Source organism: Pelophylax lessonae (genome assembly GCF_965119305.1).
Source record: "Pelophylax lessonae genome assembly, chromosome: 2".
Lineage (NCBI taxonomy): Eukaryota > Metazoa > Chordata > Amphibia > Anura > Ranidae > Pelophylax > Pelophylax lessonae.
In genome coordinates this window covers 482,081,728-482,106,090 of record NC_138769.1, presented here as the reverse complement: position 1 = coordinate 482,106,090, position 24,363 = coordinate 482,081,728, and the positions used below count along the sequence as shown (strand labels likewise).

General features: G+C 39.4%; 1 protein-coding gene across 3 annotated transcripts in view; it reads left to right on the top strand.

Annotated features, from left to right (window-relative positions):
- TPP2 (tripeptidyl peptidase 2) overlaps positions 1 to 24,363 on the top strand; it is a 117,566-nt gene that overhangs the window by 45,254 nt on the left and 47,949 nt on the right. For all 3 annotated transcript variants that reach the window (XM_082244505.1, XM_082244504.1, XM_082244506.1), the window contains exons 15-21: positions 7,744 to 7,820; positions 9,367 to 9,473; positions 14,433 to 14,587; positions 15,343 to 15,459; positions 16,757 to 16,857; positions 20,491 to 20,587; positions 22,755 to 22,892. In XM_082244505.1, coding sequence (XP_082100631.1) covers positions 7,744 to 7,820; positions 9,367 to 9,473; positions 14,433 to 14,587; positions 15,343 to 15,459; positions 16,757 to 16,857; positions 20,491 to 20,587; positions 22,755 to 22,892 — 792 coding nt within the window. The remainder of the gene's footprint in view (positions 1 to 7,743; positions 7,821 to 9,366; positions 9,474 to 14,432; positions 14,588 to 15,342; positions 15,460 to 16,756; positions 16,858 to 20,490; positions 20,588 to 22,754; positions 22,893 to 24,363) is intronic.

Sequence of the window (24,363 nt, the reverse complement as noted above, 5' to 3'; positions counted from 1 at the left end):
GAGTTCAGAGAAGAGCTACTAAACTAGTACATGGATTGCAGGAAAAAACTTACCAGGAAAGGTTAAAGGACCTTAACATGTATAGCTTGGAAGAAAGAAGAGACAGAGGGGATATGATAGAAACTTTTAAATACATAAAGGGAATCAACTCGGTAAAGGAGGAGAGCATATTTAAAAGAAGAAAAACTACCACAAGAGGACACAGTTTTAAATTAGAGGGGCAAAGGTTTAAAAGTAATATGAGGAAGTATTACTTTACTGAGAGAGTAGTGGATGCATGGAATAACCTTCCTGCAGAAGTGGTAGCTGCAAATACAGTGAAGGAGTTTAAGCATGCATGGGATAGGCATAAGGCTATCCTTCATATAAGATAGGGCCAGGGACTATTCATAGGATTCAGATATATTGGGCAGACTAGATGGGCCAAATGGTTCTTATCTGCCGACACATTCTATGTTCATGTTATCAGTATAGGGCGGTCCTCAACAATCACTAAACAATCTTGTGACACTGCCGAGTCCAGTGAAGGGATCCTTAGTGGTGGCTGCTAGAAAGGAATCTGTCTCTGGGACGTTACTGGACACAGGGGAATCCATTAGGAATCACAACAGACGCAAGTGCGTGGGGTTGGGGAGCCCACATGGGCCACCAGGCAGCGCAAGGCAAATGGCATCAGTCTTGGGCCAAGAAGTCTTCCAACGTGAGAGAGCTGATGGCAATTTGGGAAGCTCTGCGCACTTTTGCATCCACCATAAGGGGAAAACCTGTATTAATCCTTTCAGACAATATCGGCGCAGTCTCCTATTTTAACAAACAAGGAGGCACGCGTTCAGCAATCCTCAGGGAACTAGCCGTCATAATATTTCGCTGGGCAGAAGCTAATGTCCTTTCCCTTGCAGCAATACACATCAAAGGGAAATTAAATTTGCTAGCAGATTTTCTGAGCAGAGAACAGATCTCACATGCAGAAGTGGAGTCTGAACCAAGAAGTGTTCACGCTGATCACTCGAAACTAGGGTTATCCGAAGATGGACCTTTTTGCTTCCTCAAATTGCAAAAGTAAGGAAATTTATACTTGATACACAGGGAGTTGAGCAGTTTAGGGTTGGATGCGTTTGCCCACCCCTGGTAAGGGAAGATCTTGTATGCATTTCCTCCCTTAAGGCTCATTCCGAAAGTCTTACAGAAGATTCAAAATAAAGAAGCAAAGGTCATCGTAATAGCCCTGTTTTTGGCCGAAGAAGAGAACCTGGTTTCCTGTTCTCAACCTCTCGATCTCAGACCCTTGGAAGCTTCCAATAAGGGAGGACTTATTGGTTCAAGGAAAATTTCACCACCCATATGTGGGCCATCTTTCTCTGACAGCTTGGCTACTGAGAAAGAGCTGTTAAAAAGCCAAGGTCTCTCAGAGAAAGTGATCTGCACCATATTGGAAAGTAGAAAAAAAGTCCACAAATTTAATTTACTCCAAAATCTGGAAAAGGTCTGTGGCTAGAGGAAGTAAAGGCAGGATTTTCGAGTCTATTATTCCAGCTGTACTGGATTTTTTACAGGATGGTACAGATTTAGGCCTTGCGCCGAACAACCTAAAAGTGCAAGAGGCGGTATTATCCAGTTTCCTAGACCTAAGATTAGCGGTTCATCAAGTCTGTTTCAAGGAATAGACCACCTCAGCAGAAGAGGTCCCCCTTGGGACCTATCGGCAGTACTACAGAGTTTTATGAAATAACTATTTGGGCCTCCTTGAAGAATGCTCTTTAAAACTCCTAACTTACAAAACCGTACTCCTAGTGGCCCTGGTGTCTGCCAGGAAAGTGAGTTAATTGCAAGCTTTATCAATAGCGGAACCTTACTGTTCTATTTTTCCAGATAAGGTCATTCTGTCCCTAGACCTGGGGTTCCTCCCCGAGGTATCCACTGATTTCCATAGGTCGCAGGCCATCGTAATTCCATCTTTCTGCAAACAAGCAAGCCATTTTTAAAAGAATTTTCACAAATTAGACCTCAGGAGATGTCTTATGCTACATTGAAAGAACCAAAGAATGGCTAAAGGTACCCAAACTGTTTGTGCTGTATTTAAGTCCCAGGAAAGGACTAGAGGCCTAAAAAACCACTATCACAAGCTGGATGAAATCCGCTATTGGCAAAGCCTATTCCATAGCACGACTGCCAGCTTCACCTAAGAGCACATTCCACTAGATCCTTAGCCACCTCTTTGCCAGGAAAACCAGGGGCTACCTCTATCCAGATCTGCAAAGCAGCCACCTGGTCAAGTTTCCAGACTTTTGTAAGACACTACCGTCTGGACCTTCTGTCATCAATTGACCAGGCTTTTGGGAGAAAAATGCTTTAGGCAAGAGTCCCTCCCTAACGGGTATTATTTCTATGATGTCGCTCTCATAAGGCCATCCTGGAAGATGACTTGGAAAAACTAAGTTAGTACCTGTTAACTTGATTTCCAGGAATCTTCCAGGACGGCACTGTTCCCAGTCCCACCCTATTTTTTTTTTTTTTTTTAATGGTTATTAAACACTGATTATTCTACTAAAGGCCAGCAGTTTTTAATATACAATGTGGGTTTTGCCCAACTCAGCAGTTTCCAAGGTGTTAGTTGCCAATTGTTGCTTCCAGTATCTAGCAATCCTTATTCTAGCAGTTAGGAGGATATAAGTGACTGCTGTGCGAAACCGAGTGGGGATGCTGTCTGTTTGCAAGTTTTAGAATAGGTAAGACTGGTAGTGGAGGAACCACTATACCAGTGACCTCCGATATTTGAAAGCCCAACATTATTTTGAAATGCCAGAAAACCTAGAATTCTCTTTGTCAACAGGAATATGAAAGCAGCTCAGAAAGTAAGTGAGAAGAACCTCAGACTGATCTCAAACAAAAGCGAAAAACCATCTCAAACACATGCATCTCAATGTGCTTTATTAATGCACTATTTTCAATAACACTCATAGGGGCCTGTGTCAAATGACTTTGTGCCTGTATCCATGCCATTAGTTTGAGACACTTCTAAGATCATTCAGAATGCATTTACAGGTTTATATAAGCTGTAATTGACCACCTTCGAAACCTGAATTTGACCTGCTTCAAGCGGCTTTTGCTTTCCTATAGACTTGTATTGGAATGAAAACCCATTTGAAGTAAACAAAAGGCCCTTTGACAAAAGCTTTTATAAATCACACATGCAACTTGGAGCACCTCAACACACAACCATTTAATGGGTTATTTATTTTTTGTTGTTATACCTGCCCAGGTGGATGCAGCATCGGTCCCCCGCCAGCTCTAAGGCTGAGAACCGAGCGATCAAACACCGCTAATCGCTCGATTCTTGGAGTTCCCTGAGCAGAGAGCTGGTGACTGTCAGTCACCGCTGTCTGCTCCGACCCTCCCAACCCCCCCAGGTCACAGGAGTGCAGAACGATCTGCACTCCTGTGATCCACAGACGTTCAGCCAAAAAAGCTTTGGCAGTACTTGTTTAAAATGTTAGTTAATGCCCCGTAATGGATTAGCTTGAGATCAATGGGCCCTTCATATACATGTAGGTGTTTGCAGGTCTTTATAAACTCGTCTGTATAGTAGGACTACATTTGGTGTCTCAATGGTTAAAACGTATCTATGGTCAAAACTTTATATATTGAATTTCAGTTATTTCTGTCCTACTCTTATTACAAATTAACTTGAAATTTGTAAACTTACTTTTGATCCCCACACATTTACTTCCGTGAATTCTGTGAGATGTACTCACTGTGCCCTATGAGTAGGCACTGCAATGGCACTGAATTCAGAGCCTCCCTTCTGAACCACAGAGGTGTTGAGAGGAAGAATTTCAGGATGCATGGTTGGTGCAAGAATCCCTGCAGACAGCAAGATGCCATGGGATATGTAGTCCTTAGAAATGAAAAGTAAACCGCAGAAAATAAGCTCTAAAGCAGGCATGTCCAACCTGCGGCCCGGAACCGCAGGCAATGCGGCCCACTGCCCCATGACAATTTTCTTTTTTTTTTTTTTGCTGGGGAGGAAGGAATTTGAGTCAGGGACACGGCCACAGAGGCAGCCTCGGAGGGGATCATCCACTAGTTGTGTTAAATTAGTGCTGGGGGGGGGACGCGGCTGCACGGGAAGGGCGCGGCTGCGTTTTATTACTTGTATACCTTAACTAATAGTATATATTTATATGCGGCCCGAGAAAATTTGTATACACTCAATGTGGCCCAGAGAAGCCAAAAGGTTGGACACCCATGCTCTAAAGCATGCAGGGAATCCAGGAAGTTGTGGAATAAAGACTAGTCATTTCTGCTTTCCCCTCTTCTCTGGGCATACTAGTGGTTGAGCCCATTGGGTCCCTTCCACAGATCTGCCCTTCACACAGGCTATATACAGAGTATGTTTATGTCACTTCTACTTTTGCACAGTGACAGCTGGATTGGATTTGCCTTGACATTTGGCACACAGAGTAAACTTATATAATTTGTACCTATTGTGAAATCTATTTAAATAGGTATATAGCTCCTCCTCCACTCCAGTGATCAGACTGTGCCATTGCAGAACTTACAAGGTGAGCATCTTCTGGCAAGCAGAACACCATAGCGCTGCAGATGGCATTCTGCGCGATTTCATCGAAAATCGAATCATCTGTGGGCTGCTTAAGTCCAGAAAGTAGATGCTTACCTGGGACATTGCTTTAACAAAGCATGCTCTATCCTTTTGAAGAGAAGAGATTAAAGCACGATCAGAAGCAGCTTGCTGATCTGTGCCAGAGATAATTACCTCACATGTTAAATTTGTACATCACTTGGCGAGCATGGCAGAAGATTTCCTGTATGCACAAATCTGTCACCAAGAGTAATTCCTTTTTAAAATTCACCACGCACATTACAGCCGGACTATACAATTCTCATTAGATCTACCAGCAGCTATGTACTACAGAGACATTGCTGATTTGGATACAGATTGATTGGATAGTTTAGGTAGGTCATATTACGTAGTGTTGGTAAATCTGAAGTTGATCATGCAAAGATTATACAGTCCGATTTTAACATGATTAAAGGAGCTGAAAAGTCAAAAGGTTTTTTTAACCTCTGTGCATTAAGATAAAAAGCCTTCTGTGTGTAGCAGGCCCCCTAATACTTACCTGAGCCCCAACTCTGTCCAGTGCTATCAACAAGTCCCTCAACTGTCAAACTCTCCCTCCTGATTGGCTGACACACAGCCGTGGGGCCATTGGCTCCCGCCGCTGTCAATCAGTCAGTTAGCCAAACAGGAGAGAGGGGGCGGAATGGACACATGGAGCTGAAGCTTGGTTTAGGTGCCCCAATAGCAAGCTGCTTGCTGTGGGGGCACTAAACAGGAGGGAGGGACTAGGAGCTCCAGCCAGGCACCCGAGAAGAGGAGGATCCAGGCTGCCCTGTGCAAAACCAACTGCACAGAGGAGGTAAGTAGAACATGTTTGTTTAAGAAAAAAAAACGATACTTCAACCACTTCCCGCCCGTAGGTCATCTTCTGACATCCTGGACTTTGAGTGCCGGTTCACACTAGTGCAATGCCAGACATCGCATGTGATTTGCACCACATTGCTGTGCAGATCACATGTGATGTCTGTGCAATGCAAATTCACCCATACAAAATGTATGGCTGAAATCGCAAAATGGTTCAAGACCCCCCCCTTTTTTTTTTTTGTTCGCACTGGTATCGGATAGCATGGGTGTTCGCACCTATGCGATCCGATTCCTGCACCATTTCATAGTTTGCACTGAGATCTGCGAACCAATCTGGGGGTGTCATTAACTTTGACACCCCCAGCGATTCCCAGATCTCAGTGTGAACCACTGTGCGATGCGGGAATCTGCACTGATTCGCAGGGTTTCCCTCACCGCACCAGTGTGAACCGAGACTTGGCTGCAGACATCTTTCAGATATTCTCTCTTTGCGCCAGTGATTCCCTGCACCGTAAATAAAAACAACGGCTGTTCAGCCTCTTGATTGTTTTTACAGGCGGTGGGAGGGGACGTTCCCCCCCCGCCTTCTGGTGCTTCTATCGCACAGGCGAGCCAGAGAAGGAATCCGCTGCCATTCTACCGTAGTGCTGACTGAGGACCAGATGGTCCCTGGTCATCTCTTTGACTCTCAGAGGCCGGGCATGATGTTATGACGCAGTGTCCGGCCCTGGCAGTTGTAAACACTGCTGTGTATTCGAGATTGTGTTTTTTGTTTTTTTTTTTTATTTATTTGAACTCCAGCCTAGAGGATAGATGTAGGGTCTTATAGACCACACCTCTCTCCGTAAAGAGGACCTGTCATGCCCTATTCCTATTACAAGGGATGTTTACATTCCTTGTAATAGAAATATAAAAAAAAAATAATAATGGGAAAGTGTAAAAAAAATTAACAGAAAAGAGCAAACGCATACGTACGTCACGCCCGTATATGTAAACGGCGGTTAAACCACACATGAGGTAACGCCGCGAAAGTTTGAGCGAGAGCAATAATTCTAGCACAAGACCTCTTCTGGAACTCTAAACACGTAACCTGCAAAAATTTGTAAAGTGTAGCCTATGGAGCTTTTTAAGTACCAAAATTTGGTGCCATTCCATGAGTGTGCGCAATTTTAAGAGTGACATGTTAGGTCTTTTATTTACTTGTCTTTCACATTGTATTTATTTATTTAAAACAATCAGGCTAACTTAAGGTGGTTTTTTTTTTGTTTTTTTAAATTCCTGAAACTATTTTTTTTTTTTTAGAAAAAAAATTGCGTTTTACAAATTGCTGCGCAAATACCGTGTGACATAAATAGTTGCAACGACTGCCATTTTATTCGCTAGGGTCTCTGCTAAAAAAAACACATACACATATATATATATATATATTAATATATATATATATATATATATATTAATATATGTTTGGGGGTTCTGGTTCTGAGTAATTTTCTAGCATAAAAATTATGGTTTTTACATGTAGGAGACGAGTGCCCGGTATGGAAGTGGTTAAGAAAGTTGGCCCAACATCACTTTTTAGGCCTCTAAAATGCTTTCTCACCCACTTGTCCTACAAATCTGCACAATATACTATATATATGTTGAAAAGAAAGGGGTGCGCTGATTGGGTGAAAGGCTGCAACCAGATGATAAGACGTGTATATGTTTAAAGGTGATGGTGCGCTTTTCTTATATGTGAAAAATCATATATTGAACAATATATAGCAAAAATGGGGAAAAAAACCCAATCGAAATCACAGTGATGAGCGAATGTGTGTAAATGAACAAACAAAATTTACAAATAAGACTCAATGTGACTATAAAAATAAAACATTGAAATAAAAGTCCATTGGATATTATGATCCAAAATGTGAAAAATGGTGAAGAGAATCCAATTAAAAATCAAGGTGATGATGTAGTGTTCCCTCCACCGGGTGAAATGCCTCCTTACCTGGCGGAAAGAAGGTAAGTGCCTGATAATGATATTCTAATATATATATATATATTTTGTGTTTTGGGTTTTTTTTTTTTTTTTTGCAGGAAATACATTTAAATGTCTCATAAGCTTTGCATGCGATAAGACACAACAGGGGCTGGTTACCACACCCGAGTTACCCCTTACATTGCATTTTATTTGTAATCTTCCCACTTATTTTTTTTTTAAATGCATTACCTCACATAAACCTACTGTGACACTGTCCAAGAATATAGTTACCCACGCAAATTAAATGTAATAATATTTATATAAATGTTGTTTGCAGATATGTGGATATGATATATGTGTCCCTACTTCTGGTCCATTATTCAGAGTTCCTATAACTGTTGTCATACCAGCAAGGTGAGTAATGGCAGAACAAGAATATCAGTTTTATATATTTATTTTGTGGGAGACATAAAGAAGAAGCCGCTAACCTACCACAAGCAAGTAAATCGGAAAAAGCCAGAGTGCATTTTGGTCCTGATTTACAGATTTGTTCTGGGTCAGTGACTCAGGGTACTGCTACGACCACATCGGCATGACAGCCAACATTTTCAGGTCAGCAATGATGGCCCACATATTTCTCTTGGTACAAGTTTCCTTAAGGCATGTGTTGATGGGCTTTTGTTCACTTCAATCTGGTTTTACTTTCCCAAACAAGTTTATGGGAATACCAAACCCACTTGATGCATGTCAGTGGAATCCAAATGATCTCCGAAGCGTCTTTAAACTGTCATCAACATTAGCCGAAAGGCCTCTCATCGCAGGCCCTTAAACTTAATCCCCAATATATCCATGACATTTTACACCTTCTTCCTCACCCTAACTGTAAACCCTAAACTGAAATTAACACTATGCGTTCTGAAACATAACTTAATCTCTAATATAATGTTCTCCTACACTTCACCCTTCAGTTAATACCAACTTCGCCCTAATACTAGAAACTAATAAAACCTACTTTTTTGTATAAACTGTCCCACACCAAATGCTCACTGATCTTCAAGGGTTACTTTGACCTTTGCCATAGAAATGCCTATGCAGGGATGGAGCACCATCACCTTATCTCTCCAATGCAAACCCTATGCACATGTGTTCTCTCCATCACAGTACCTGAGCTCAGGGATGCTGCAGCAGGGAGGATGGTGAAGCACGCATGGGGCAAGATCTTAATTGGGATAGAAGGAGCTCCTGTGATGGCAGGAGCAAGTAGTAACCGCTAGGAGCATCTTTGCAATGCCCAAGGAAACTGGCAGGATGGGGGGGGTTAACATCTCTAGGAGTCTGTTCAGCCTGGCTTTGGGAGGTATTTAAATAGCCGACACCTATAGCAAGAGCATTATGCAACTTTTGTATTTATTTATAGATGCTCATTACCTGCATAGAAACTCTATTGTTAATGGTGAACTAATCCTTGAATTCATTGATAATAATGGTGAACTAATCCTTGACTTAATTGATATTAATGGTGAACTAATCCTTGACTTAATTGATGATAATGGTGAACTAATCCTTGAATGCATTGATAATAATGGTGAACTAATCCTTGAATTCATTGATATTAATGGTGAACTAATCCTTGACTTAATTGATATTAATGGTGAACTAATCTTTGAATTAATTGATATTAATGGTGAACTAATCCTTGAATTAATTGATATTAATGGTGAACTAATCCTTGAATTCATTGATAATAATGGTGAACTAATCCTTGAATTCATTGATATTTTTGGTCAGCACTGAAATTATTTAGAAAAGAGTATTCCATCCAAACATGGTCTTGCATCACCTACTTTAGCAAATAAATATATATATTCATACATATTGATTAAATTTTATTTTTTTTGGAATTTGATTTTTTTTCCATGTGTATTTACTGTTTATTTTTAATAATTTCTGTACTATATAGGCTCAGTGAGTCTGCATTGTTTGATTTGGAGTGTAAAGATGTGCTTTTCAAATCTGGGCAAATAAAGCGTCATTTTATAGAAGTTCCTCAAGGTGCAACCTGGGCTGGTAAGAAAAATGATTATTCATGGCAACACAGACATTATTATGTTGTTCTGAGGCTGTTTTAGCATTTATTTTTCTTGCTGAGCTGCATGTTGGTGGCACATTAATCAACCCTTCACTCCCATGCATTGTCTGCATAGCCTAACAAATCAATGCTGGTACATTTAGGAAATGTAGACAACACTACCAGATAATTTTTACATTGTTTTCTTAGCCAACTGACCTTGGAGTGAAAATAGAATTCAGGATAATAATGCTTGGAATATATCAATAGACTTGTAATTCTTTTGGCCAGAGTTGAGATTTAGTTGCCTCTCACAGACAGTTTAGCCAGCTGCATTATTAACTTGGCACATAACTAGCACAACTTCGTCAATGACCAAACCTGCCTTTTGTACAATGAAGGAGCCTTAGTTTATGGATTGAAGCATAATATATATATATATATATATATATATATATATATATATATATATATATATATATATATATATATATATATAAATAATTGTGTGTGATGTATGTATGTATGTATGTATATGTGTGTGTGTATGTATATATATATATATATTTGTGTGTGTGTGTGTATATATATATATATATATATATATGTATGTATATATATGTGTGTGTGTGTGTGTGTGTGTATATGTATATATATATATATATATATATATATATATATATATATATGTATGTATGTATGTATGTGTGTGTGTGTATATATATATATATATATATATATATATATATATATATATATATATATATATATATAATTTTGTAGGGTTAGAATTGGTGACAGGTACTGTGCTGCTGTGCAGGAGATTACAGGAAGCTAATATACAGATAGCTTTCACGTTAAAATTGTTGTATTCGTATATATATTAGATGTGTATATAACCAAATTAAACTTTTTTTTGTTTTATGTATTATTCCCTTATAACCTAAGGCTTGCTCACCCTTGCAGTTTTTTGCCTTGGAACACCACAGGTCTCAGCAAGGGCACACGGAAAAAACCTGTTTTCTATGTGCACGGTTTACACATGAACTTTGGATTATCTGTGGTGTGGTGCAGAAATCTGCAACATGTTTGCATTTTTTTTTTCGCCTGTACCACAATCCACCTGCAGCTATGTTTTTCTCTGCTCTTCACTGCACTGCAGCTGGGGTTCTTAGAAATGAAGTGTCACACTGTGTAACATTTTCAATACAGTTGGGGGGAAAAACAATATTGATGAGTGCATTACATGTGCAATACACCGTAGGCCTGAATGGACACTCCTGCATGGTATACTGCATTTTACTGTGGACTAAGTGTGAGCAAGCCCTTTAAAGTGTACTTCCACTTTTTGCAGCCAATTGGAGTAACACCCGCTTTATATTTATTACATGTTTCCATGTTGCCCAGCATAACTTAAAAAAAAAAAAAAAAGTAAAAATTGATGCTTACCATTTTTAGATGTTCCTTTTTTGATAACCGCAGCACTAAAACTTCCTTATTAATTATCTGTTTATGAGAGAGCTGTGTTTGCCATAATTAACCCGGTATATAATGTGCTCTATCTCAGTATCCGTTTTAACTATATTTGAGCACTTTCTGTCCTAACAAATGGTATAGAGATTTAGAAGCCGGCTTTCTTTATTGAATATTGGGCTGTCTTAAGCTTTTCTGTTGTAACAGACTAAGTGCCGGGTCACACTTGTGCGATGCGGGAACGCTGCAAATTCGCAGCCTGTTCCCGCATCGCAAACGCACATCTGGCAGTTCACACTGCCATATGCGATACGCAGGGGCTGTCAATGAAATGTTAACGACACCCCCATTTTGATCGCATATTGCAGTGCGATCTGACAGTTCACACAGGATCGGATCGCACAAGTGTGAACCACTGTGCGATCCGATCCTGAAGCGGCTGGAAAAGAGGGTCATGTGCGAGTTTGGTGCGGATACAGTGCGAATTCAGCCATACAAAGTGTATGGCTGAATTCGCATCCGCACATCCGATCGCATGTAATGAAGGAGCAGTGCGCTCTGAATTGCATGTGATTGGCGCACTTGCAGGAATGTGAACCGGCCCTTAGTCTGACACTTGTTCAGAAATGCTTGCAGTCAACCGTGATGCTATTCTAAAAAGTAACTCTACTTTTGTTGGAAAAAGGTAACAAACTTTGTTGCAGATTCTTACCTGTTTCTGACCGGAGAAGTGTTTTGTGTCTTTTGGATACTCCTTTTGCATGACTATATGACTAAATATCATTCAGGACTTGTATAGTGCCAGCAGTTTGTGCAGCGCTTTACAACATGAGGACAGACAGTACAGTTACAATACAATTCAATAGAGGTGGAATTACAATCTAAAAGGGAGGGTAATTTTTGATCATCTGGTGCACTTTGTGTTCTGATGAGATGAGTTGCATTGTTTGCATCCCTGTAGAAGGGATTAACCTTTTAGGGGGTATATTACCAAAAATTGCATTTCTTGTTTAGATGCCCTAAACCTCACTTGTATCTTAGTTCTTCACAGAAGCAGGAAATTATATTTCTAAAAACTTTTAAATAGCGATATGGCATGTGTAGAAATTGTAGTTGGGGGGGAGGGGATTAATATTTTGTGATTTGGAAACCATGCTAAACTTTCAATAAAAACCAAGTTTAAAAAGTGTTTATATGCAGGCTACCATCAGGTGATTTTAAAGCGGTAGTAAACATTTATTATATTGCAGCTTACCAATTTTTTGATGTGATGGCTACATTAGTTTTATCTTTTTTTAGGCTTACTTTCCTTAATTTGTATCTGGTCATCTAGTAGGTCTGTTGTGTTTTTTTTTTCCAACAGAAAAGGCTTTCCTACAGATGTAACAAACAGTTAGGGGGTTGAGACAAACCATTTAACACGGACAGTGGTACTTGCAACGATCAACTTTTACTTATTTGTGTAAAACCTTTTTCCCAAAAAAGAACTGTTTGTTGTATGCGTATTAAGTGCCAAAGGCTAAAAAAAAAAAAACAAAAAAAACAAATGCAGCCACCACATCTAATGATTGTTAAGCTGCAATATATAAAAATTGTTTTTAGGTTTAATGACACTTAAAGGATAAGTTTACTTAAAAAAAAAAAATAATAAATAAATAAAATGGAACTTTTTTTTTTTTTCTTTTTTTTTTTTTTTTACTTTTGGGGCCTGGAAAGCAGTGAACCTGCGATCATGCAGGACGCCTACAGATTGTAGTTGTAAGCTGTCTGCCCCTATACATCGTATGGACAGGCAGTTTCACACTGACTAAAAATAAAATCAGTGAAGTACCGGAGTGCTCAATAGTTCTATGGTAGATCATTGAGGACTACAAGCCAACTGCCGCAAAAGAGGTTGGTAGTTTTCACATTTGCAGAACTGTGTGAACAAATGACACAACCAGGCAGAGCCCCGTACAGCCACTTTATTTTTAAACGTGTCGCAGCAAGCGGGCGGAGAAGATCCCTCGCTCGTTGTCATGACAGGGGATTGTTGGCCGGTGCTACAGTAACATGTTTTACCATAAATATGAAACCTGTTATGAAAGGTGAATGTATCCTTTAAAGCGAGATTAAGGGTAAAACTTTTATTTTTTTTAGTTTAGAATAAGCGGAGAGGGTTTAGAACATCCCTGTTGACAGTCAGGGATTCCATCACTTTAGAGGGATTTTTTCTCACTTCCTGAATGGCTATTGGACAGAAAGTAAAGGGCAGTCTCCCCAATGGGACACCGCAGAAATAAAACTTAATGGGGCTCTAAACCTCCTATTACTTTACCCATAATGGGGGAAAAAGGAAATGTTTTTGCCTTTTTTAATTAAGTCTTATTAGGCAGATATTCAGGCCTCAGCAGATGCAGGCTTTGACCTTAAGGTGCTTCAAGCTGTCATGTGAGTGTTTTGTTTAGGTTCTTAATTCTTAACCCCTTTTATTTTTTTTTTGGGGGGGGGGGGGGGCTGTTGGCAGTTCTGTTTGCTGTGTGTTTGTCCTCCTTTTTTCTTTTTTGCTTGGGGACATCCTATGGTCTTGCAATATAGATCTTGTACTGTACCATTTACGATACTAGGAAATTGGGCTTCCCTATAATTTCCTTATTCTGGTGTATGGTGCAGGACACAGGCGCCTCCGCTTCGTGTGTTTCATCCCTCCTTATCCTTAAAAAAAACAAACAAACTGCCGTAGGGGTTGGACTGGATGGCTGGGTGCAGCTGTGGGCTGGGGGGGGGGGTCCTTGCCCGAACCAGCCGGCTTGTGACTTCATAAAGCTCATTCGCGCTAAACGCGTAGTCATGGCAACGGAACAACTGGTTCCTGCAAGGCAGGTGAGTCACTTCTGCCCATCGTACTACAGTGGCGCAGTGACTGTTTATCCTCGTGACGGCTGGTTCCAGCGGGGATTTTTCTCTCTCGTCTTACGGCGGCGTTTGGCGGTCAGCAGTCCGGTCCTGGCAGTGCCCCTGCCTGGCTCTGGACTCGGGGTGGTGTGCGCATTGTCCCTCCTTTTTAGTCAATAAAGCAAGCTTTCTTTACTGGGGAAAAAAAAAAAAACAAACAAACAAACCCCCCCCCCCCCCCCCCCAAAAAAAAAAAACTAGAGTCTAATGGATTGGGAGGGTTAAGGAGTGTGCATTAGGGTGGCCCTAGCATTTACTTCCAATTAACTAAAGGTAGCCGGCGCGTCCTGTACTGTGCTTGAAGAAATGGAATTTACAGGTTCAATCATCGTTTTTTTTTTGTTTTTTTTTGGTATGCCTTGTGAATGGGAACACAAACTTTTTTTTTTTTTTTTTTATATAGGAGGGTTTTCCCAAATTTGGCTACAGAAGTGTAAATACACTTAAGCACACTTGAAATGTCATTTCACAATATTAAAATGCATACTGGCAAACACTGCATCTTCTATCATTTGAACAAGTGTTTCTTTTGTCAACTTTCTCTTTTCCAGAGGTTAATGTGACCTCCCGTTCTTCTGATGTGGCCTCTAAGTTTGTTCTGCATGCTGTCCAGCTGATTAAGCAGAAAGCTTACCGAAGTCATGAGTTTTACAAATTCACTTCCCTACCTGAAAATGGCTCTGTGACGGAAGCATTTCCTGTTCTGGTGAGACGTACTTGTATGTGTGTTACAGTAAGCTATGAATGTAGAGTTTTTCTTTTGTTTATTACTGGGGCTTAAGAAATGGTAAAAGCTTTTGCTAAAGCACCTTTTCATATAAGCCCAAAGTTTTTATACTGGTCATGACTATGCCTTTCGGGATTAACGGGTATATGATCACAATGGGCAGTGTTGAAGAGCGTGATTGAACCATTGACTTTGTAGAAAAAAGTCTGCAGGTTTTTCCACCTTTTTAAACTTCAGGATTCATTCACACATGGAAAATTCCCACACCAAACTCACCCTTGCGAAACACGCACAGGTGCAAAAATTCATTGGAACCCCAAACACGGCTGCCACCAAACTGCCATGGTACCTCAGTACCATGGGGTTTTTTGTGGTGTGGTTAGCAAAAGTAGTGCTTAAACTACTTTTTCTGCATTCGCTATGTTTGGCAGGCCATTGAAATAAATGGGCTGTCAAAACCAGAACGCATGGGACCACCCAGGAACACACTCATTAGTGTGAACCGACCCTTAAGGTTATGTAAATGTTTGTGAATAGGATGTAGCACAGAAAATCACAATAGGCTCTAATGATATGCACATCAACCATTTTTGATAAAGTGTGTACATTATATATCATTGCAGCACATGATATCTTGTATATTAGGCCTTTTTTTTTTGTTTCCTGAGGTTTTTTTGTGGTAGGATTTAACTGTTTTTATCTGATTCTTCTTTTTTTTTTTTCTTGTATTGCAGAGTGGCAAAACCATTGAGTTTTGCATTGCACGTTGGTGGGCAAGTCTCAGTGATGTGAATATTGATTACTCCATTTCCTTTCATGGGCTTGTTTGTGGGCAATCTCAACTGAACATTGTGAGTTTACGTTTACGTTACCATAAAATAGGATCAGCAGTTATAGCTGTAAGGGGTCATCATATGGGAGGACATTTCAATTTGTCTTGCAGAGCTATATATATAATTATTTTGTACAGATACTGTTCTATTGGACTTGAAATAAAAAAAAGTATGTTAGTATTATGAAAGTTGAGTTCCTTGCAGATGTGCATCTAGTGTAAGTACTTGAATTTTCCTAATTAGCCTCCTGTAATACTCAGCACTGCAGCACTCAGGGTACCGGAGAGCTACTTCCATAAGCCAGTTGGGCTCTCCTGTAGTGAATAGGTGAATGGTCCAATCAAAGATCAAAAAAATCTGGCACCATGAAGTCTAAACAAATAAACCTATACGATTTTATGAAATTTATCCTATAAAAGGAATCAATACCTGTAATTATTGATGCGTTTTAGCCTCTCACATAGGCCTTAGTCTTAAACTATGACTAAGGCTTATGTGAGAGGTTGAAACATGTCAGTAATTACAGGTGTTGATTCCTTTTTTCAGACTAATTTAATAAAATCATAGGTTTTATTTTTGAGACATGGTGGTGCCCGATTTTTTTTTTCTTTGATTGGACATTTCGAAGTCTGAGTACTTGGGCCATCCGAGCACATGAGTTCCTATCTCATCCTTTTTATCACTTAGGACTATTTTGGGGTAGCAGCACTATTTCAATAGATAAATAGATGGAAAGTGACTGCAATGATATTAACATATTGCTGCTGCTTTTATTATCTTGTCAGCAGGATGGGAATTTTATATATAATTTTTTTTTTTTTAATATAGACCATTTCCTTTAAGACCAATTATTAAATAAATTAAAACTGTGTTTTACCACATCTTGTTTCCTCACCATGGACTCTACCCAGGAGTGCCTACAGTAGCACGTTCCTCCTTTCACACTATTCCACTGGAGGTTGTTTCTGGTTTGGAACTGTTTCAGAGGGCTGTTTTTACAGTCTCTGTATTATAAGTTTGATTTTAGTTTGTGATTTATATATTATGTACCCAATATTCTTAAGGCATTGGTCTAAAGCTATGTGATTTTGTTTGGTGATACATTCATACCAATCTGTGCTGTTCAATGTAGTTTTTATATATATTATAATATATTTTGTTTTTAAGGTCACTATTTTTAGCAGAGCGTTATTTATAGCATTTATTGCATAATACCTGAGCAGCCTACATTTTCCTTAGGATGTTTAAATAGCCATGTGATTATCACATTTGCTTTGCTTTTTCTTGTATAATTATATATTTTTAATTTTTACAGCATGCATCTGAAGGCACAGCTCGTTTTGATGTATTCTCTACTTTAAAGTATGAGGATTTGTCTCCCAGCATTAGTTTGAAAAATTGGGTGCAAACTTTAAGGTATTACGCCTGTTATCTTTCTTGTTTTCTTTAAAAATTATTGCATGGGTTATACTGATCTCAAAAAATGTTCAGTGCGGGCTGAAAATAGTGGCTGATAGGCTTTGGTCAATGTAATTCTTGTACGAAAAGGCTAATGTTTCTTGTTCACATACCCAAAAATTGTCAATATTTAGTTATGCTGTCCGTGCACAGATTTGGTATCTTCCCAAGCACAATACTATTTGTATTAAGATCTGTTGCTCCTTGGGGTATTGGCAACTAATCCTGACTTAAAGCATTTGGCACCCCAGAATTTCATATTCCTGATCTGTGCCTGCTGTACCATATACTTATATATGAATAAGTATCCTGTCCTCTTTGTATTACTTCATTTAAGTAAAATCCTTGGTGATCCTGCCAGTCCATCTGCTTTCATATTAAAAAATTGCCACACTAAACAGGAGAGCACACCATGGTCCGCTCTCTAACTTTGTCGGGAACTCAGCCTTCTCTCCTACAATGGACAGACCTCTCCTGACACCCCCCCCCCCCCCCCACCACCGAGTGCCCACCATAGCAAGCTGCTTGCTATGGGGCCGCTCACGCATGCTCCCTCCCAAGCTGCCTCTGTGTCTATAAGACACACAGTTCGCAGCTCAGCCCTGCTCCCTCACTGGCTGTGATTGACAGCAGCGGGAGCCAATTGTTCCCACTGCTGTCTCTAAGCCAGTGAGAAGAAGGCCGAGCGTGCTTCGGCTCTCATGCACATCACTGCATTGAGATCTGGCCTGGGGATTGGGGGGGGGGGGTAAAGCTGCATTTATGTTTTTTACTTTCATGCAGTGTACCCATCAAAAGAAACACCATATTGGGGCTTTATTTTCCCCTCTTGATTCGTTCATCCGTATAAATTGTGCATGTTTGGTGGAAATCCCCATAGAGTGTTACATGTTGTGCAGGTCAGCGGTAAGCATACTCCTGCAGTCTTTTGAAGCTGTTCAATGCATTCCACATTTCTAGGATTTTCAAAGCCCTGAAGTAGCCCAGACCAGAGGAGGAGAGAACTTCCTACACTTCTACCTATGCAATTTTATTTCTTTACGTGCACTATTAGTGTGTCTATAACAAAATCCTTTAGATCACATGTTTTCTTTTTATAAAGTTCAATTATGTGCGAAAGAATACTGCACTAGTTCTAATTATAAATGAAGCTGCTCGCAACTACAATGGACAAAACATTGTGATAATATATGTAAAGTAAAAGTGCAGCGCTAAACAAAAAGAAGAGCTAATATAAAATGTATCCAAACAATATATATTATATAGATTAAAGTGAAAAAGTGGCAGTTGTAGTCCATAGTATAACTGTAAAAGTCCACAGAAAGAGAATAAGGGTCCCGGTGCAATCGCAGTGATTAGAATTTACCATACCACTGTCCATGCTTTAATCACCAATGTGTGACCTTCTACAACCCATTGGGAATAATCTGCTTACCAGAGAATGTGAACTCAGATACCATCGTAATGAGTCAGCACTTGAGTGGATCCAGAGTATGGTGTTCAGAAGGCAGCTCTGAGGGTCTCCAATCGTAGCTTCACAATAGGCATTGGACCATAGGGATAAAGGAAGCCTCCACATAGTATAAAACTGTAACTTTTTTTAGTTTTTATTTAAAATGTAAAACCCTTACATCACATCCAAGTACAAGCGCCTTTAACAAAATCCAGCAAGAAATAATGGGATGCAAAGGTCTGAATAATGGTAAAATCCGATGCATTTTGTTCTCAGACATCATCCAGGGTCTTACTTTACATCTTATTATAAAGGTCTGTGTTGATGGGCTTTTGTGAATGTCAGAACTGCTTGTATCCTGATACAAGTCTGTAGGAATGCAAAGGTGGCTTAAAGTGTTTGTTTGTAACCCTGGAAAAAAAACAAAAAGATATCCTGTTCCCTTTTAGCAGGTTAAACGGCACAATGCTTGTGCTGTCTAACCTGTCCCTCCTGTAAGCTGTAAAAAAAAACCCCTGTCAAATCCTGCCTGGATCTGTCCTCTCCCAACCCCCCCCTGTAAACTGACCACAGTTTATCATGGCTGCTGAGCCCAGACACCATGGTCAGTTTACGTGTTTTCAACAACCGCAGCTCACCTCTGTACTCTTCCCCTTCCCCTCCCTGCCTGTCAGCTCCTGTGTCTGTGAGCGCTGTCTCCACTTACCGCCCCCCCCTCCCAAACTAAAAGATCACTGCCAGCTCTTCTCTTTTAAGCCACCATAATGAACTGTGTAGGTGTTAAAAGCAAAGCCTGTAAATACCCTTTTACATGTATCTTCAGGCCGGTCACCTGACTCCCAGCTGCTCTCCTCCCCTAAGGGCTACAGCAGGAGGGGCTGTGCAGCCAGCACTGTGGTCATGTGACCTACCTGGCTGACGTCGGAGGGAGAACTCAGCCCCTCCCGTTGCCCGTAGGTTGAAGTATTAGAGTGGCCGTGAGTCATGTCACAGGCCTGAAGATGCATGAAAAAGGTATTTAAAGGCTTAGTTTTTAACAAACACTTAGGGCCAGTTTACACCACAAGAAGTCCAGTGCGTTTTTATTCTGCATCAAAAACGCATTGAGAGTAGGTTATATGGTTTCCAATGGCATAGTTCACACCAGTACTTGCATTTCCAGTGCATTTTTAGTTCCAGAAAAAAAGGTAGAACATGCTGCATTTTTCCTGCACTGTACTGGAACGCTGTAAATTGCATCAAAAACGCACTGGCACACACATGTTCTTTTAAGGTTAAGAAAAAAATATGGGGGGGGGGGGGGGTAGATGCACTAGACTGCATCAAAAACACACCAAAAATGCTTTTAGCGCATCAAAACGCGTCAAAAACTTTCATATAGAAAAGCATCTAGAACGCATCCAAACTGCATTTCTATGGTGTGAACTGGCCCTTATGCAGTGCATTATGGCTGCTTTAAAAGAGAGGGGCTGGGAGTGAATCATAGTATAAGGTTGCAAACACTTTAAAGCAGGTCAAATACACCTATCTTTAAAATCTGAATGACCTCGGAAGCATCTCAAACTGATGTCAAGAGAGCTGCATTTGCTCATTAACACAAGTTCAAAGTCTGTTGACACACACAATTTATGAATATGGCTTATATAGAATTTAACGTTTGTTTAATTTGTCTAATTTCTGTATCCTGCTTTTGGGTAAAGGAAAGGTTAGATGTCACTGCGGACTTGTTTTTAAATGTGCAGGCACCAAGACAAGGACAAGGTGACAGCCCAGAAGCCTTCACCTTCAAAAACTGAAAGGGTAGCTGCATTTTCTATCCTGCTAGATTACATAAAGGGTCCTGGAATTTTTTGTGCATTGTGTACGCTTTGTGTAGTTCACAAAAAATAATAGAACACCAAAGGTTATGTAAGGTGAACCCATGTTCACTTAGTTTAAATAACCATTTTTGTTTTGGGGTGGGGGGGGGGGGTGCGTGTTTCCTAAGACATGATTGGTTGATTGAACTGAACACTGCTTCACCTTTTTATTTACTAAGCTTAGTGAATTTTAACATTTCCTCTAGTCCTAGTATCCAACCTCATAAAAATAAATATTCATATTGTGTATCTAGCTAATCAAAAACGATATGTTTACAGGCCCATCAGCACCAAGACGAGACCTTTGGGAGTCCGTGATATTTTGCCAAACAACCGTCAACTCTACGAGATCATTTTAACTTATAATTTCCATCAGGTGAGTAGTGAGGTATTTTTAAGAAAATGATTATTTTTTTGGCTGTAGTTGATTTGCGTCGCTTTTATATTGTTGTATGGGGCCATTAGCTATTACATGTGGGAGACACAACAGGGATTCCTGGCAATTTTTACCTGCAGGAGGCAGCCCTATTGGCGTTTCCCACAGCCAATCACAGCCATTTGCATGTAAACACCTGTGGAGCAAATTATCTGCGAATGTTCGACACGCAGGCATTTTATTTTTTTTCACTATCATATAGTATGAATAACCCCCAAAATGAACCTTTTTGGTAAAGAGAATACCCCAAGGAGATCTTTTTTTTTTTTTTTTTTAGAAGTGATTAAAACATGTCAGTACTGAAGGGATTAAAATTGGAGCTTGAGAGTGGTGCATTTGGTACAGTCATTTTTAATATCCTACACCTGAAGTGAAAGGGGTTACTCTACTGGTCACAGTGGTAAGATGGAAAGGGCTTATGTTCAGATGGACAAGATTAGGGAACTGAGAGGTTAATTTACAGGTAACAAGGAGATGGCATTTGAGCTGATATGTGTAGTAGAGGAGGAGAGCATAAAGGTAATAAACCAGACTATATATATATATATATATATATATATATATATATATATATATATATATATATATATATATATATATATATATATATATATATACACACACATAATATACATATACACACATATATATATATATATATATATATATATATATATATATATATATATATATATATATATATGTATGTATGTGTGTGTGTATATATGTATATTATGTGTGTGTGTGTGTATATATATATATATATATATATAATATACAATTTGTCCAATCTTGAATGAAAATCAACAATTAAAAAAACAATTTAGTGAAAAATATAGATTTATATGCACAGTCCCATGAAGGGTTCAGCAATATAACCTAATTGGTGAAAGCACAAAGTTCAGTGCAAAGATGTGCACAAAAAAATGAAAAGTGAAGTGATCAAGTACAGTGCTCCAGAATCATCCACCACACCCCTGTGAAATGGATACTCATCGGAAAAGCTGGCTGCCGTAACAGCAGCAAACATGCACTCAGTGTAGATCCACATCTCTTATGGGGAAGGCTGTTCAGCAACTCGCACCATCCAAATGTAGCTGTGGGGGAAAAAAAAAGCTCACCTGGAGCTAGATGAATTCTCCATAGTGTAGTATTTAATAGATTTGTATGTTAAAAGCCAAAATAAAATTAATCCTAAAACCATATGACAATGGGTACCACTACCGACCCAGTATCGGACAGTGGCCGGACGTCAGCACTAGTGTCTCCCCTCTGATGCGTTTTGTCCTATAGGACGTTCTCAAGGGATATATGTATGTATGTATACATATATATATATTTATGAGACAATAGACTGCGCTTTATGCAGCCCAACAGTTACTCTCCTGCAGGAAGAGTAAAGGCTAAACTACTTAAAACAATACGCTCTTTTAATGTAAGAAAAGAAAATTATTAAAATTGGAAAAATAAAATTAAAGAAAAATTTAAAATGTTTATTATATCGGGGGGGGGGGGGGGGAATCACTTTTGTACTCAACCCCTCAGATCGCAAATCTTCTCTTAAAAAAAACCTACAACAGTAGCTAGTGATTACTAAGCTAAGTGGTTTAAATAATTAATTCCTTGAGTTCAGCTTAAAAATAAATAGCTTTTCAAAAAAAAAAAAAGCAGTTTTTGCTGCAATACTTCCATCAATAATTAATTTGCACCACAAGCTTTTGGCTTAAATTAATGACTATAATTAAAAGTTCTGCTCTATATGAGTGATAAAAGTGGAAATCCAGCCAAATAGTTATTATTTAACTGCGGAGAAGCCATGTGGGGCCACTGTCCTGCATTTTAACACAGGGATATCCCCATTGTTATCTTTATGGATAGTTGATATTTGAATATAAATTTACAAGAATTCTGCATGCGCAGTGTCTTAAGCTCTACATGTCCAAGCAAGCCAACTATATTTCCTTTTTTCTTGCATGTGAATTGTTGGAATAATTGGTTGGTCTGTGTAGTCATAGTAATTTTATATGCAAAGCTGCTTATTTTGTTTTTAATGAATTTCCTATTTTATTTTACAAAATTAAGTGTTGTTCATGTGTTTTAATTTAAGCCCAAAAGTGGAGAAGTGACTCCTAGCTGCCCGCTGCTTTGTGATTTGTTGTATGAATCGGAGTATGATAGCCAGTTATGGATGCTCTACGACCAGAACAAAAGACAGATGGGAGCAGGAGATGCCTACCCACACCAGGTATTGTATAGAGATTTGTGACATTTTCTTAATATATATTGATGAAATTTTGTTTTATTTTCTTCCTATTTTCTTGATCTCATGGTTAAATAATTAAAGAATTCCTTCTTTCTCTCTCAGCGGAGGGAGGCAAAGCTGATGGTTGAAGGGGTGGTCCTGTTGTGCTTGCTATACATTGTAGCAGACCACTACTGTGTGGTGTATGTGTTTTTTTTTTTTTTTTTTTTCTCTTTTCTTTAAGTAAACTTTGCCATGGACTTTGGGGTAGGTTCACACTACCTGCAGAGGAAAACCGTTTGGTTTTTTTCTGTGGGTAAAGATTGCTGTTGACAGCAAAGGGTGGCAGTGGCTTGTTTTAACAATGCATGGTGTGCTTTTCCCCTTAACTGCAGAATGTAGGGCTGCACAGAGAGCTGTGGGAAAATGCTGACATAATGCATTTTTCCCCTGTGCTCTGCCCAGCAGTTGACTGCTGCAAAAATGTGCCCTTGCGGAGAGTCTAGTTTTTCTCATGCAGAAAAATGCAGCTCTCAACTGAAATGTGAACCAGCCCAAAGCGTAAACTCATTCCCCTCCGGGTGATCTATGTACAGGGATTTTAACAAAGTTGGTTGCAGATTCCTACCTTTTTGTTATTCTGAAGAAGTCATGTTTTTTTTCATCTGCTTCCATGTGCAAAGTGAATGTGAACGGAAGTGAATTTAAAATTATCAATCAGCTGCTGCATGGGCAGGGTTCTAATGTGAAAGTAACAAGATCTGTATTTCTTTAGACGTGATTTCCCTTTGGGAGTATCTCCCAAAAATACTATTTTTGTTGCAGGGTATTCCAAAAATCTGATTTTATATCTTAGTACAGACTTCTGAGAGAACCTGTAACAAGCAAGAAGGTATGTATCGGGGGGGGCGTTCCATAGACCATCTGTGTAATAAACTCCTCCAGGCACCATAAATGCCATATTGCATTTTACAGCTAATTACAGAGCTGCAGATTAAAAGGGAAAGGTAATTTTTAATAACTTTCTAATACAATGTGACTTGTTTAGCAATTGTTTACGCTATAATCTTTTTTTATTTGTTAATTTATTTATTTTTCCCCGTCACAAAATTGGAGTTACCCTTTTAAGCACACATGAGTTTCAGCAGTGCAGTGATGAAAGCAAGGATGTGCAGTAACCTATAACTGACAGGTTATATAAATAAAGGATCATTCCTGATTTCCTGCACTTTCTTTGTTGTTAGGAAGGGACAGTAAGGTCTCCAGTTGGGTTATGATTTTGTGGGTGTATGGACACTGATGTGTGTGAACTGTTAACATTACATATGATTTTTGATATATTTTTTTTTCTTTGCCATAGGCTCCGTTCACATGTAGGCGTTTTGAGGCGTTTTTGGGGGAGTTTTTCTGCTCTAGGATCAGCTCTCAAAACGCCCAACAAGACCAATCCTATTCATTTCAATGGCCCCTGTTC